This window comes from Gouania willdenowi, chromosome 3, assembly GCF_900634775.1.
Source record: "Gouania willdenowi chromosome 3, fGouWil2.1, whole genome shotgun sequence".
Lineage (NCBI taxonomy): Eukaryota > Metazoa > Chordata > Actinopteri > Blenniiformes > Gobiesocidae > Gouania > Gouania willdenowi.
Window position 1 is genome coordinate 11,727,167 of NC_041046.1, and position 16,256 is coordinate 11,743,422.

Genomic DNA, 16,256 nt, shown 5'->3' on the forward strand with positions numbered 1-16,256 from the left:
GTGTGCGTAGAATTGCAATGTGCAAAACCATTTGTGTGCACTTAATACAATTCATTGTCTGTACTTTGATCAGTGTGTGTAGAATTAGGATTTGTAGAATAAGTTGTCTATGTGTAATCCATTCTGTGTGTCTGTATTGACATCGAACCGGGACACACTATTGGCTGTCTCTGTACACAGGACTTTTCGAACACATTTGGCAAATACGATCTGTATGAAAATTGTAACTTGTGCAATACCTCTAGAAACCAGCATTCGTCACTGGTACCAAGTGACAAAGCATATATATATATATTTCTTTTTTTTTTGGAGACTTAAAAGTCTGCAATTACAATTGGAGACTGTTACGTAAATAATTACACAGCTTTTGTGAGGGACAGCAGCCGTCAACACACAGAAACTGATCACAAGAAACAAGGTCGATGCACAACACTGACTCTGGGTCCTTTATGTTCAAGTGTTTGCAGTCATCTCCAAATGTTATTAAAATTTATTTTTATTATGTATTCACAACGTTTCAATTCACCTGCATTGTTCCTATTGTTTTTGATGTGACCAGGATTGCTACGGACTTGATCTGGGACCAATAAATCCCATCGCTGACATCGCACAGAGTGGATTGGGACAGATTTTTGTCAGGGACAGGTGTGTGCCTGTGTGTGTTTCATTGTCAAACTTTTTAGGCTTCTACATGCTTCAGGAGAGCAGAGAAATGTGTTGTTGTAGTAAAAGTGAGGGAATTTCTTGGCGAGGACAAACCAAACAGGCCCTCATCGTCACTCCCTAAGCCTGAGCATTATGAGAAGGACACGATGGCTCCAACAAAGAGGCAATGAAGGAGGAAGACAACAAGTTTGAAAAGCCTGGTGTGTGTACTGTGAAGTGGTGATCCTTTGAACCAGTCGGTTTTCTTATTTCAGGATGCCAGGCCACACAAACCAAACCAGACCCAATTCAAATTTCTGACAATCAAGCAACAGTTCTACAAATGTCAAAGTTCTGCTAAAGCAACTGTGAGAGAAAACTGTCATTAATAATTCCCATAAGTTCAGTTTGTCTTCTTTTTTTAAATATTATGTTATGGTTTTATTTATTCAGACAATTTTTTTTCAGGAAATTGACTTTGATCTACTGGCATGTTTTGACTGTTTCAACTGTTTTAAAAGTCAGTCTTCTTCAGAGGCACTGATCGCTTTGTTGTTTCCTTATGAGTTCTGGGCATGGCCAACTTGAGAGTAGGGCTGGGCGATTTGGACCAAAATTCATATCTCAATATTTTTTCTCAAAATGGCGATATAGAACGTAAATCCCAATTATTTTATTTCAAATGAAGTCCGACCAGTAAGACAATTCTGGGTTAAATTTGCTGGTGCAAAATGCCACACAGACACATTAATTAAGAAGCAGCTGCACAATATGTGCACTTTAGTCTTTTCCTCCTCTAAGGGACAGAACAAAACAACTCTCTTGTTGGCCATGCCCAGAAAAAATGAGGACACATCAAAGCGATCAGTAGATGCCTCTGAGGAAGACTGACAGTTGGCAGTCGAAACATGTCAAGACATACAAGTAAATTTGCTGAAAACCATGATAAAATACTAATGCAGTTCAAATGTTTGACAAAGATTCCTTTGATGTCAAGTTATCGAAGAGTTGTTTTGCGTGAAAAGAAGTGGTTTAAAACCGTTTCTTTCCTGCGTACAAAACAGTTTAGCAGTGCTCTCTAGTGGACAGCTTCACTAAAATAAATGCTGTTTAGTAACATCCTCAAACATTGTTGGCAGTTCTTTAAACTACACAACTAGCCCTAAACACAACAGCTGTTACACAATCAAAGTCGAAGGATGCAGCACTCCCACCTAAAGCACATGCACACACACACACACACACACACACATGCTCGGTGGGTCCCAGTGAGGACGCAGTAGACCGCAGAGCTGACTTTAAGCCTGGTTCTGCTAAGGACTGAGAGTGAACCCCTACCTGCGCTCACTCTCACTCTTTACACAAGAGTGTTATCACAAAGCCTCGGCTAATGGGGAACTTCAGTGCTCACTGAGGGGAATTTTATGATTTCATCAACCCCCACCTCTCCTAGGAGCTCAGAGGTCAGTGTTGACTGCAGGTGTAGAACATCATTGCTGTAAGAGCTGGACACTGATCAACGGTTCCATTAGGAACTCTCATTGGTTTCATGTGGAACCATCAGCTGAAACTCAACATGCTCTCACTGTTATCTCTAACAGGAAAACCATTTTTAAAAGTTGGAGCCCCACTCGCTCATGTGTTGGATGTTACCACATGTGACAGCCTTCACCCTGCACTCATGATGCTTTAGCTCACAGAGTCGTTACTCTAACTTTCCTGCTTCTCTAGCACGTCATCTAAGGCCTCACATTTTTCTGTGGCCACAGAAAAGAACAAAAAAAAACTGAAGTCACATTCTGACATAGAGAAAGCAATCTGAACAGCTTTTTATCTCTTTATTTAAAATCAGTTTTCTGGTGCAGCTCCTGTTTTCATGCAGTCTGCTGATTTTAGCTTGTAAAAAACTTGTTGGGTCACTTTAGTTTTGTTTTGGGATGTTATGGTACAAGTAGTGTGCAAATAAACTGGTGACTGACTATCTACTGTGCCTCTGGTGTGGGGAAAACAATACATGTTTGAAAACGTACAATTAGAGACTTTTACGTAAATAATTACACAGCTTTTGTGAGGGACAGCGGCTGTCAACACACATGGAAGCTGTATACAAGACACGAGGAGCTCCAGTAGATGCATAACACTGACTCTGGTTACTTCTATGTTCAAGTGTTTGGGGTCATCTCCAAATTTTATTTACATTTCTTTGTTGTACATATTCAAAACGTTTCAATTCATCGGCGTTGCTCCTATTGCCAGCGAACAATTCAAAAACAACATAAATCAGTCCAGAGGGGTATTCCATAAAACACTTAAATGTACCTTGACATTGTTCTCTGCCGCTTTACGTTTTTTTTTTTTGCAATTGGTGGTTGTCTTTATAACATTGTGAATGCACAGCATTTAGGGAAAGACACTGAGAGGTTGATCTGCATTAAAATACCTACTGGCATCTATAGTAAAGTTCCCTGGGTACAAACGTGGCAAATGTAAAGGGGAAAAGGTTAATTTAAGTGAATACACATTTATGACTCGACATTGACTCTACATTGTTTAATACTGTAATATAGGTGGATGTATGGAAATCATTATTTAAAAGTTACTGTGGCGTAATGAGTAAAGGCTATGTCTTTTGGAGCGTAGGGTTGGGGGTTCAATCCCAGGCTCCTTTTTTTTTTTTTTTTGGATGTCGACATGACTTTGGCAACTACATTACATAAAAAATCCATATCATTGACTCAATGTCAAACTGCCTTCACTGTCATTATAGCCACTGTAGCAGGAGGGCTTTCTATGCAGCACCCCTCTGCTGCTGCCGTGGCTCCTCAAACACATTTTATGAATATTAAACGGTCGTCACGTCCCTGGCGCGATGAAGTGACTAAAAAGCGTGAATAACCACGGGCAATTTAAAAGACTATAGTCGCTGAAGTGGCGTTCTTAGTGAATGCACCTTTAAAACATGCTCATATTCCACACCTACTTATTTCACCCATCGGGGTGAATAAATCACTGTCTTCCGGGTGGTTGCCATGGCAGCTCGAGTAATCTCTGCTCCATTGATGAGGGCTTTTTGTTGCACGCATGCACATAAGTAACCCAAGGTTTACATACTCAGGGTTGATTGACCCACTTCATACCAGCTATGATGGAATCAGACACCCTGAGTTTCCCATTGAGGGGTATGTTGACCTGGAGTTTATGGATAGACTCTGAGTTTGTTAACCTTCCTTTCAGTTTTCGATACGGCAATATATTGCAATATTTCTTTTCGCACGATCGATTATCAATATGCTCGTGCTAAGTATTGATTTTTTTTATCTATAGATTATAGATTATCGTAGATTGATTTCTGTCCAATATATCGATAATCGCAATACCGTCATATCGTGAGATAATCGTTATCAAGAGCTTTGTATCACGTATCGTATCGTATCGTGAGGTACCCAGAAGATCCCACCCCTAGTCCTGAAATATCAAAGTGTTTTTGATGTGGCCAGGATCGCTCCAGTTTTCTCATCCCATTTTAGGCTTCTACATACTTCAGGAGAGCAGAGAATTGTGTTGTTGTTGTTGTAAAAATGAGGAAATTTCTTGGCCAAGACAAACCAAACAGGCCATCATCACTTCCACAGCCTGGGCATTATGGGAAGGACACGATGGCTCCAACAAAGAAGTGATGAAGGAGGAAAACAAGTTCAAAGGGCCTGGTGCGTGTGCTTTGAAGTGGTGATCCTTTGAACGAGTCAGTTTTCTTACTTCAGGACACTTGGCCACGCAACCCAAACCACACCCACCTAAGGCCACGATATGACATGGAAATGCCCAACATGCATGTTTTATTTTGGGACAATATTGTGCATTTTACACTGCATTTTTCATGGGAAAAAGGGTGACAGAATGTCTAGAAAAAGACTGATTTGAAGACGCGCTTTAGCTTTAAAACTCCCGCGCACGGCCTGTCTAGATGTCGGCCAATGAGCTTCAAGTGTGTCACATATAGTACGGGGCTAATTTGCATTGGTTTCCCGTGAAAAAAAGCAGCACAGAAGAAGCTGCCCGCATGTTGGGACAAAACAAGAATGTCTTGGTATAAACTGAGATGCACTAACTCACAGTTAACACACACTAATCTAGCAATTAGATTAACATAATCTAATCGCTAAAGCGGACATGGGCTCATCTGTTAACGGTCGCATTTACTGGTTCAATAAACGGGAAGAGATTCAAATTCTGATGTAGCTGGTTATGATTTACAGTCCGCATAAACAGGACTGAATCATAACATAACCGCTAGAGCGGACAAGGGCTCGTCTGTGAACAGTTGTATTTACAGACCTTGTAGTTGCCGTTAGCTTTCCAATAAACAGGAGGATATTCGTCACCTTCATAATAAGTATTGGCTAGGCCACTGGGAGTGAGGCCCAAGGCCAAGGCAGGCTGACTTGATAATACTGTATCATGTTTTTCTGCAGTCAGTGCCTTCTCCTCTCCCTTTTCTCTCTGTTTCAGGTGTCGTGAAGCTGATGATGGCAGTTCCTGATCTGTGGTTCACGGCTCAACTAGTCTGAGACACTGAGGTTCTATCTCTCTATCCTGTTCTGTTGGTGCTTCTGTCCACTAACCCCAACCAGTCGAAGCAGATGGCTGCCACCTCTGAACCTAGTTCTAATGGAGATTTCTTCCTGTTCAAAGGGAGTTGTTTCTTCCCACTGTCATGTGTGTCATGTTCATGTGGATCTTGTTGGGTGTTTTCTTTCTTATTATGAATTTTAGATTTTGGTAAGCGCATTGAGATGACTTTCTTGTAAATTGTGCTATACAAATAAAGTTGAATTGAATTAATATTGGAACTGTTATGGACACAGGTAACTCATTAATTTAATATTTTTTTATTGTTTTATTTGGCTAATTGTTTTTGTTTAGATTATGAAGCACAATGTTTGTATTAGAAGGTGATTATGGGTTACCAAGCGGAGGATGCACACAGGCAACATCAGGACAGCTAAGTGGCTGCAGTTGTCCACAGGTGAAGGCGGGAGCATCCAGCAAATCGCCTGTAGTAAATAGATGGTGCGGCTGTTGTATGTGTTTCTGGGTTATGTAGATTAAAAAGAGTTAAAACAACCTGTGCATGCCTGGAAGTCGCTTCTGTGTCACAGTGTGCAACAGATATTATGATGGTGCCGATTAAATAAGGAAAAAACAATAGAAAATCCCCACCTACGCTTGCTGAAACACAGAGTAGAGGCCGACATCATAACGTGGGGATCAAATCACAATGTAGGGGGCCCCTACGTTGAACAGCGCTGGTGAGAACCTTTATAATCTTTATAAAGACACCATCAGTGACTTAAATCACTTGATATGTACCATAATGCTATGTTCTTCTTAAATCTCATTTAGAAATCAAACCATTCAAATACGAAAAGAAAAAAACCTACACATTGCACACAGGGTTGCCATCTCTACAGATTAGTTTGTGTTATCCAATAAAGTGAATTTGTATTTCATAGAGAATTGAGGATAATTGGGTATCCAACAAACACATTATCAAAAGGAGCAGACTATTAAAATTATGTGAATAACAATGATTACATGATGGATACACAATTAAACAGACCCATTTGGCTTTTCTCTTGTATTTGTGTGTGAAATACTTCATTAACACAAACTACAATTTCCCCAGAGCTGATTGAAAATTGATTCTAACAAAAATATTTCTCAAGTGAATTGGATCCTTTAGAACCCAATGATCGGGTACCTCATTTATAAATGCTGCGTGCGTACAACAGAAAGCGTACGCCACATATTAGCAAAGTTTATGATTTACTGTATTAAAAAAAAACCTGGCAAGATAATGTGCGCATCTCCACGGCAGCTCAGACCCTGCCGTACGCACTAAATCATGAGAAACGGGAAACTCCAACGCCAACAGGAGAAGGATAAAATTAAAGAAAGCTCTGTGAAATTAATAGAATTTGTGTGAAATAATCAAAGACATTCAACATTTCACAACACATATTATTTGAAGGATGCATTTGCAAAAATGGAGGAGGAAATAATTATACTGACGCCTGCAGGGAGTGAGTGACGTGCGCGTGCCTACAAATACAGTTTTATATTAATAATAATAATTGTATTTAAAATCACATGATCATTGGGCAAAATTGCTGATCAATTGGCTACAACACCTGTAGCTGTTATAAAAAAAAAAACACACTAATGCGTAAAGATGCACAATGGCTTATTTGGCACTGCTGGAGGACAAGGTGCATGGGATACACTGGAGGGAGAGGATCTATGGAGACCCACGAGAGGCAGGACCGGGGGGGGTCCTGCCTCTCGCAGCCTCTCCCCTCCTCTGTGAGGATGAGGAAGAGGCTGCGGGAAGGAGGAAGAGGCTGCTGTGAGAGGAAGACGAGCTGCTGCAGAGTTTAATCCCATGTTTTTGCTGCATATCGTGCATCAGTGTGTGTCCCCCACCTCGGTTACACAGAGGGGATCCCCACTGATCCTCCAGCTTTTTGTCAGGCTGAGCTCTGGTGCTCTTTCCTCCACCTGTTGAACAGACGTTCTTCCTATGGAGAGTAATCCACATTTTCTCCTCCGCTATTATATGTGATCGTTTATTTTTCACCAATCACAGTCTTTTTTTTTCTTTTATCATTCGTAATGCGCACTGTGACACCAAATTACACTCTTCTGCGTTTGTACACCTCAACAATTAATACGTCCACCTCCCATTTTAATGGAAGCTTCTCTAGCATCAAAAACGTAACATGTGGAGTGCCACAAGGAAGTTGCCTTGGTCCATTATTTTTCACAATTTTCACAAATGATTTACCATATAATATAGATAAAGCTAATGTAGTGATGTATGCTGATGATTCCATCATATACATATCAGCACGCATACACAATGAATTAGAAACTGTTTACATCAAATAAGTTAGTGTTAAATACAGCAAAGACAAACTGTATGATTTTGGCTCCAGTTGCGCTATTTATAAAAATCCTGTATTAAACATTTAAATTAACTCATTCAATGCCAGCCATTTTCAGATTTTCTACCCCACAGTGCCAGCCGTTTTTGAGCATTTTGACTGATTTTAAAGACCCACAGTTTTCTACTTTGACTATCTGAAATCTGACACCAGATTCTGAAAGCTTCTACTTTCATCAAAAAACATAATTTGTTTCTGGCTCGTTTCATTCGTTTGTAATCAGCTGTTGAATAGAGCAAGTTTTACACAAATCTTCAGTTTCAGAGCAAAAAGCTGAGAAAACAGCCTTTTTCTAAAAAAAACCCTGTCAGTGACTTTTTAAAGCTATTTTTTTTTGCTTTAGTGACAACTCTAACATCTAAACATTGTTTCCTTATATAAAACAAACAGTGAGACCAGGCTTTTGATGGAAAAATTATTATTATTTTGCTATCTGGGTCAGAGTTGAATGAATTTCTTACTGTATTTTGGCATTCCTCCAAGTTTCTCTCCCATCAGTCTGCACACACGCAACTTCCTCTTCCTCCCGGACATGCAGAGTGTCACTGCGTTCCCCTTTCTTTTTATCGTTTTATCTCACCATCGCCACACTATCCATGAGTTCCACACATGCTCAGGTCGAGTGTGCTTTGCTGTGCGCTGCTGAGAACATTAACTCTTGTATGTAGCGCCATTTTCTGTCTCGTAAACGCCTTTCCTCCTCTCCCTCTGAGCTCTGCTGAGCACGAATGATGTTTCATCCAAAGGTGCGCTGCTACCTCCTATGTGTCACCTATTATTTTGCTATCTGGCTCACAGGCTGGGGGTGTTTTGTAACCCCCCCTCCTCCCGACACGCAGGGATGACCCGTTTGGCCCGGTTAGTTGATGGTTTTATCTCACCATCTCAACATTATCAATAATCTACTCAGGTCCGCACATGTTCTGTGTTAGTATGTGGAGCTGTGAGCTGCTGGATACGTCACAATATCACTCTGTAGCGCCATAATCTCACTCGTTCCCGTTTCTTCCTCCTGTGAGGTATTTAAGGTGTAGTGCAATTAATTTGGCTATCAAAGCATTAATACTATCACACATTGACTACTGCCCAGCAGTTTTGGTCAAATGTTACTGGAGAAATGATAAATAAATTACAACTTATGCAAAACAAAGCTGCTCTTACAGTACTTAAATGCAACTACAGGACAAATATCATCACAATGCATAAAAATCTAAACTGGTTATTTGTTAAAGACAGATTTTTGTATTCACTAATCATTTTCACCAAAAATATTGTTGTCACTAGGACACCTTTTATTTTTTTCAGGAATCTTTCTTTTAGCACGGATTATTATGCATATATAACCAAACATGCAGTGATGGGAAATTTTCCACTAATAGCTGCAAGAACAAATGCCATTAAAAAAACTGTCATTTTTAGGGGTATGAAAGAATGGAACTTACTGCCTGGTCACATCAAACTCACTTTAAATGTGGATAAATTCAAAAGACTTGTTAAACTGCATCTGTTGGGTTGAGGGGTGGTCTGGGTTTGGTTTGTGTGTGTATATAGTGGGGTTGTTGTCCATCTGTGTAGTCTGTTGTGTGGCCTATTTTGTTCTTCAAATGTGTGCAGACTTGTAGGGTGAGGCGGTTGGTTGGCCGGTTGGTTGGTTGGGAAGGAGGTAACAATAATGACAATAACATTGATTGTGTGTTTTTTTTGTTTTACTTTGACTGTTTTATATTGTTTTTCAGTTTTTGTTTGCTTTAAGAGTGATTTTTTTCTTTTTTTGTATGTAAAATGTTTTTCAGTCGCCCCCAGGAAGAGTAGCTGCAGCTAATGGGGATCCTTATAAATAAACAGATAAACATTGAGTGAAATTTGTTTTATTTGCTTGTTTTCTCCCTCGGTCCACCATGAAATTCGTATTAGTGAATATTCATTTAGGGCGTTCACCTGACCTTTCATAGGCACCGTATGGGCGGAGCAAGGTGTTTCCTCATGTGCGACAACTTTTGAATTAATTAATTGAGTTGATTTATAAACAGAAAAAGGCGTGGAACGTACGTGCGCCCTTGTTTATATTTTGTGCTTACCTCGGCACACTTTTATAAATGAGGCCCCTGGTCTGTGCAGTGAGACTTAGGTCATCTTGGTGGCACGCCAGAGAATATAAAGATGACCAGTCCTAACTAGGAGCGTGACAATATGTCGATACGACAATATATTGTAATGTTTTGTCTAGCGATACATTATCAAAAAAATATTTTTTTATTTTATTTTTCCAATTACACAAATTAAGCAACAGCGCTCTGTGCAGCTTCATCTGCTCAGTGTGTTAACATCTCATCAGAGCTACAGAAGATCCATGAGAAACGTTGCGTGTTGTGGATGAAACCATCGATGCCAGGGTAATGCACTGACTGAAATGTTTATTTTTCATATGCAGTGAAATTTTGCAGTTTTCATAAAACAAGTTCATTCAGCACTGATATGACTATTTTCTGCATTCATTTTATTTTTAATGATTTAAAGTTAATTTGCACAAACATTATTACCCAATATTTTGGTGGAGCATTATTTTGTAGAAAGTGTCTGAAGGTACGTTAAACGTAGCCCCCCGGACTTTTTCCGGAGCTTTTCTACCTAAGCTGAGAGGTCTAAGGCGCCACACTTACCGCTAACATGGGTTTTGCTAACGTGAGTTTGAATCCCACATATGACAAGTATTTTTTTTAATTTTATTATATTTAACACAGCAAATTCCACCTTTAAAAATACATATCCGACAAAAATTAACATTTTAGGGATAGGGATAGAGTTAGGTTTAGGAATAGAGTTACAGTTAGGGTTACAGTTACAGCTAGGATTGAAATAAAAGGGTTAGCAGGGTAGCAAAAGATAAATTTGAGCTAAAATACAAATTACGGAACTTTAAGTCACGTGGTGCACCCATCACGTGACCTGCTGCGTATCCATAGAGTGGGTTAACGTACCCGAGCAACGGCCAATTTTGTATCAAACAAAAACAGATTCTGAGATAGGATTAGATCACGTAATCCAATTTTGGTTTTATTTTGTTGTTCAAAACTTTAAGGGATTGATAAAAAAAACAAAACTCTGGATTATTGTGATCTCAGCAGTTTAGTGGATTTCATGTACAAAATGTGATTCAAAAATACATTTTAAGATCATAAAATTATAGATTACTTCACTACAGACCAGGAAAGAAAATAATAAAATAATCCTCTCAAAAACTGTCAAAATCAATTTAGAAACTTAACATTTACACATATCCACAAATCACTTTTCAAATATAGTTTCTGACAATGGCATCCCTTACTGCATGTCTGGTCAGAGGTATGTCTTTATTTTCAGCTGCTCAGAGTCATCATTTACCTCCTCAGAGAGGGACATTCTGCTTTGTAGCAATATTCAGAAGAAGAAGGCTGAAATTGTGATCATTTATTTTTCAAATGTTACAATGTTGAAATTTTAAGTTTGAATTTGAAGCACAGGGAATGTGCATTTGCTGTTTTTTGTTTGTTTTTTTTTTGTGGGGGCAGATGTATTTTAATCTAGAAAAGTTTGGATCTGGATCAGACTGATCAAGTCCAATTTTGCTTTAGTTTGAACAACTGGGATAAAACTAAGACGGATTATGTTATCCTGGATAGCATAATAATAATGGATCATTTTGATACAGGTTACACTTTTTGAAAATCTGGTCGACCGTGGCTCAGTGGTAAAATAGGTCGTCCAATAAGTGTCAAGATTACACCTTTTGAACATTTGGACACTGGAAACAGAAATGTCTCTGAGACACATCAGCAGATGTTTGATCTACTGCACACACTGAATTACCTAATATCTATGAACTGCTCCAAAGAATGAAGATGGACTTACCAGTCCTCCACAGGTGCTCAAGGATGCCAGTGAGTCAGTGTGGTTGATGATGGGGCCGGAGTAGAAGCAGAGACGGTCTGAGAGCGGGCCGCGGACCACCGTGCTCCGGTCCCGGTGTCTCTCCTCCACCACAAAGTCCCTGGACAGGAAGCTGGTGTCCCTGGTCAGGTTGAGGTACAGGTCGCGTCCGAAGGCGGGCAGTGACAGGAGCATGTGCTCGGGCTCATGCACAGAGCGCAGCATGCGGCCAGTGCGCACGTTCATCAGCCGCGGCAGCACCTCATCAGTGTCCTGCTCCACCCGGGCTGTAGGGGATAAAGTTTCCATCAGAAATAGCCTCTTAGACCCTGCCTCAGGCTGAGTGGGTGAGACACATTCACTGCAAACTGAGACACATAGAGCTGAAAGTCTGACACTTCACAATAGGGGTCAATTACAATTACATTTTCAATTACAATTCAACTTACCAGTAGAATATGTAATCGGCATTTTTTCCATTTACAAATAAATTAGAATTATAATTTTTCCCCTGAAAATCAATTACAATTACATTCTCAATTACCAAAGTTCAATTACAATTTTACTAACTTTTATTCATATAGCATTGTGATGATTGTATACGCGTGTGTATGTGTGTACTGTGTCATTTTAGCATCTTTAGATTTTAGTGCATTGATTATAGGGCTGGACGATATGGACCAAAACTCATATCTCGATATTTTTTCTCAAAATGGTGATATAAACTATAGATCTTGATAACTTTAATTCAAATTAAGTCTGACCAGAAAGACAATTCTAGGATAAATTTGCTAATGCAATATGCCAAACAAGATCAGTTATTAAACAGTTGCACAGAATGTGCTACTTTTGTCTTTTTCTCATATAAAGGACAGCATGTATGAGTGATTACTTTAGTGTGGCTTGTTTCGGGGAAAGTCTGGATTAGAAAGCACTCAGAAATCTACCTTACTGTGCTTTTTCATGCTGTTGTCTGAAAAAGTGAAAGCAGTGACTCCTAAAACAAGAAATTACAATATTGCCTATTTATGTATAGGCAATATTGTAATTTTTATATCTCCAAAACAGAAAACTCGAGTGGGTTGTCCAATAACCGAAGGGTTGGGGGTTCGTATCCCGCTCTATCCAAGTCATTGTCGTTGTGTCCTTGGGCAAGGCACTTTACCCACATTGTCTGTGTTGGTGTTGGTCGAAGGGACCACTTTAGGAGGGACTCACTTCTGTCAGTCTGCCCCAGGGCAGCTGTGGCTACACTAGTAGCTTACCACCACTGTGCGTGGAGCGAAAAAATAATGCACAACAATGTAAATTAAATCCGATGCATTATCACCATTATTCTTATTATAACAATTTAGCAATAGCTATAAACTCTGTACAAAACATCAGTTACATTTACAGTATTGTTATTCTGTAAAATTGTATCATCCCTATTCAAACAATACATCTTATATCCTATCTCTAACCCACGTGACTAACCATTTCTAACCCTTACCACCTGTGTGAGTGAATCTTGGTTGTGGGAAAACTTGATATGACGCATATTTTAATAATAATAAATAATAAAACTGTTTAGCGTTTAATCGAATTATAATTGATAATTTGTACAGAATAGTAATTACAATTACAAAGTCAATTATCAGAACTCAATTACAATTCAAATTGGATTACAACGCGACAGATTTTTTTTTTTCAATTACAATTACGATTATAATTACGCTATAATTGTAATAAATTATAAATTACATTTATAATAGACCCCAACCCTGGTTCACATCTTCCACAATGAAGGAGCAACTCTGAGACTGACCTATATTAGAGCTGTGAGGGACACACGGTGTAATAAAGCGGTGGTACTGACCTGTCAGACAGACACACAGAACAGTGAGCAGCAGCAGTAGTAATGGTCGTAACAGAGAGCCATGGCTGGAGCTGGAGGGCATGGTAACACTGAAGCAGGCCGGCCACACACACTCACAGGACGGTCACACACTGCACGGATTTTCCCTCGACTGGCAGAAGTTTAGAACAACTCACGGAGAAGAGCTGAGGACACGCCCTCCACAACAGACTCCGCCCCCCTGCCCGACTCTGATTGGTCGTGTCCAGCCCCCTAAGAAGGTTCTAACTTGTGATTGGCCAGGTTAGCTGTTTGTTATGTTTGGGGGTTGAAACCCTACACGTGGCCGTGGTGTCAGGTTCAGAATGGAGAGAATAGAGATAATGGAGAAAGAATAGAGACTGGAGAGCTGCTGCTGATTAGCTGTAGACGTGTTTGCTTGGCCATAAACAGTAGCTTTGTGAGGACCGCTGTGACAGACAGATGTTCACTATCAGACAGATGTGTAAAGAGTACTGATATTTCCTACTCAGGTTGAAGTACTGTGACTTGATTGAAATTGTACTCGTGTACAAGTAAATCCTGCATAAAATATTCAAGCACAAGTAAAAAGTAGCTCAGTTAAATAGTGCTCAAAGTAAAAGTTACTTGTTACTTTCTCTCCCCACATTTATTTTTGGTAATAAATCTTGCCTCGGTTCCCTTGCATACAGTAAACATCTCGAGTATAAAGTTAAAAAAGAAGAGACTAAATCTTGCACAGTTGGAACTGAGGAATTTATTTGGAATTTATTTTCCACAAATGCATCTGTATAAAATAAATGATTTGTCAAAATGTACAATTCTTTTTTAAATAAAATAACTCCAATACATTTATCCATCTTCTGCCCCACTTGCTCCTTTTTACAGGGTTGTAGGGTTTGCTGGTGCCTATCTCCAGCTCTAAATGGGGGTGCACCCTGGACAGAGAGCCAATCTATCACAGGGCAACACACACACTGACAGACCACAGCTCACCTTCACTCCTACGGGCATTCTAGAGATTTCAATCCCATATTTGGATTGTAGGAGGAAGCCAGAGTACCCGGAGAAAACCTACGCAAGCACAGGGAGAACATGCAAACTCCACACAGAAAGGACCTAAGTGTTCACCCCAGGACTTGTGCCCAGGACCTGCTTGCTGTGAGGTGCTCACCCCTAAACCACCGTGCACCTCAGTTATTGAGATATAATTTTCCAAACATCATTTTTGGATTCTGGATTTTAATTCTTCTTTTTTTAAAAAACATGTTCCTTAATGGTGACATAAGTTTTTCCTTGTTGGTCATTGGTCAGACATAGCAAACTCCACCCCTTTTATGTGAGCATGCTCACGTCCAGGTTGGATGTTGAATTTTTGGATAAACATATTGAGATAACTGCTATGGAGTGGCCTGCCTGTTTTCCAGACCTGAATCCGATCCAGCACATGTGGGACACTAAAGCCACGTTGCACCACAGACTGTCCAGAAGTGGACCTATGCTTTGATCCACAAAGATTTTCAACTGGAATATTTTAGTCATTTAAATCAAGGATGTGTTGTTTACCTGTTCATTTTACTTTGTTGGGCAGTGTAAAATATACTTATGCAGGTAGGAAGTCAATTTATTTGTTTTTTTCTTTTTTCCCCAATAGTCGTTCAGCTCAAATGAACCAGCCATAAAAAAGTTTTGTTTAATCAAATTTTATTGTCTTCTACATGTAATTAATGCACTTACGTCATTATATAATCAAAAAAATAGCATACATGATATAAAGTGGAAACATTTTAGTATTAAAACATATGAACAATACATTTAGAGCAAATTTCCTTTGTGCAAAAAAGTAGAGCCTAAAAACACAAGCTGGCCCCCCTTTTTTTTTCTCCTGGAGGTTGCTCTGCTGTGGGGCTTACATTCTACTGAGCACCAGCTCTTAATCTGACAACAATACAGGAGAAAAATAAAGGGTGAGAGTGTGAGCAGAACATTGGGCTCTGCTTCCTGTGCTGGTCTCTTTGAACGCTAGCGGCTGCTGAGTGAAGCTCTGCCATAGACAACATTGTAGAAACAAACAGAAAACCAGAACATCTCCTGCTCCCAGTGCATGTGAACCTTTCAAAGCATTTCCAGAATGACAAGGCCAATTTGGATGGAGACATGTTAGAAAGAATTAGCAAATATTCCATGAAATGTGTTGAACAGTGAGAAAAGTACAATGGCAAAATTATACATTGAAATGACTTAGAGGGTAAAAACACCTGAGAATGAACAAATACACACGTTGTGTCTTCTCATACAAGCATTGAAATAATGAACGTCTTCATCTTTACATCTTTAGGTGCACGTGGAAGAATTTAATATATTTAAAAAGTGGTTCATCCGACCCTTGTGTGAGGTACTTTCTGTCACTGCTGATCAGACTAGCACTAGTATGGGGTACTGATTGTAAAGTTACATATGATAAAATAAACAGCAACTCTTTGTGACATTTAGCAATAAACCACATTTAAAAAACGTATGTGAATTTCTTTGTTACATTTGACCAGTTTTACAGCAATATTTGTGAAATTTGTTGTGTTTTTTTTCTTGTAAAAACATAATGTCAATATTAAATCTAAATGCTGCAATTAAATCTTAATGTTAAATCAAAACGCTGAACGATAAATATAAATGCTAAATGTTAAAACTGAATCTAAATCTTAAATGTAAATGTCACGGGTGGAACTAAATATTTATCAAATATGCAAAGTAACCTTTTAGATTTAGCATTTAACATTTAGATTTAACATTTGCATTCAACATTTACATTTAACATTTAGATTTAATGTTTGCATTTAAATGTA

General features: G+C 39.2%; 1 protein-coding gene across 3 annotated transcripts in view; it reads right to left on the reverse strand.

Annotated features, from left to right (window-relative positions):
- The window catches only part of adamts17 (ADAM metallopeptidase with thrombospondin type 1 motif, 17), a 148,068-nt gene extending 134,517 nt beyond the window's left edge, over positions 1-13,551 (reverse strand). For all 3 annotated transcript variants that reach the window (XR_003673824.1, XM_028443272.1, XM_028443271.1), the window contains exons 1-2: positions 13,414-13,551; positions 11,538-11,842 (exon numbers count right to left, since the gene is read on the reverse strand). Coding sequence is in view for 2 of the 3 variants with exons in the window: in XM_028443272.1 (XP_028299073.1) it covers positions 11,538-11,842; positions 13,414-13,495 (387 nt within the window). In the remaining variant the exon portion in view is untranslated. The remainder of the gene's footprint in view (positions 1-11,537; positions 11,843-13,413) is intronic.
- Positions 13,552-16,256: the final 2,705 nt, after the last annotated feature.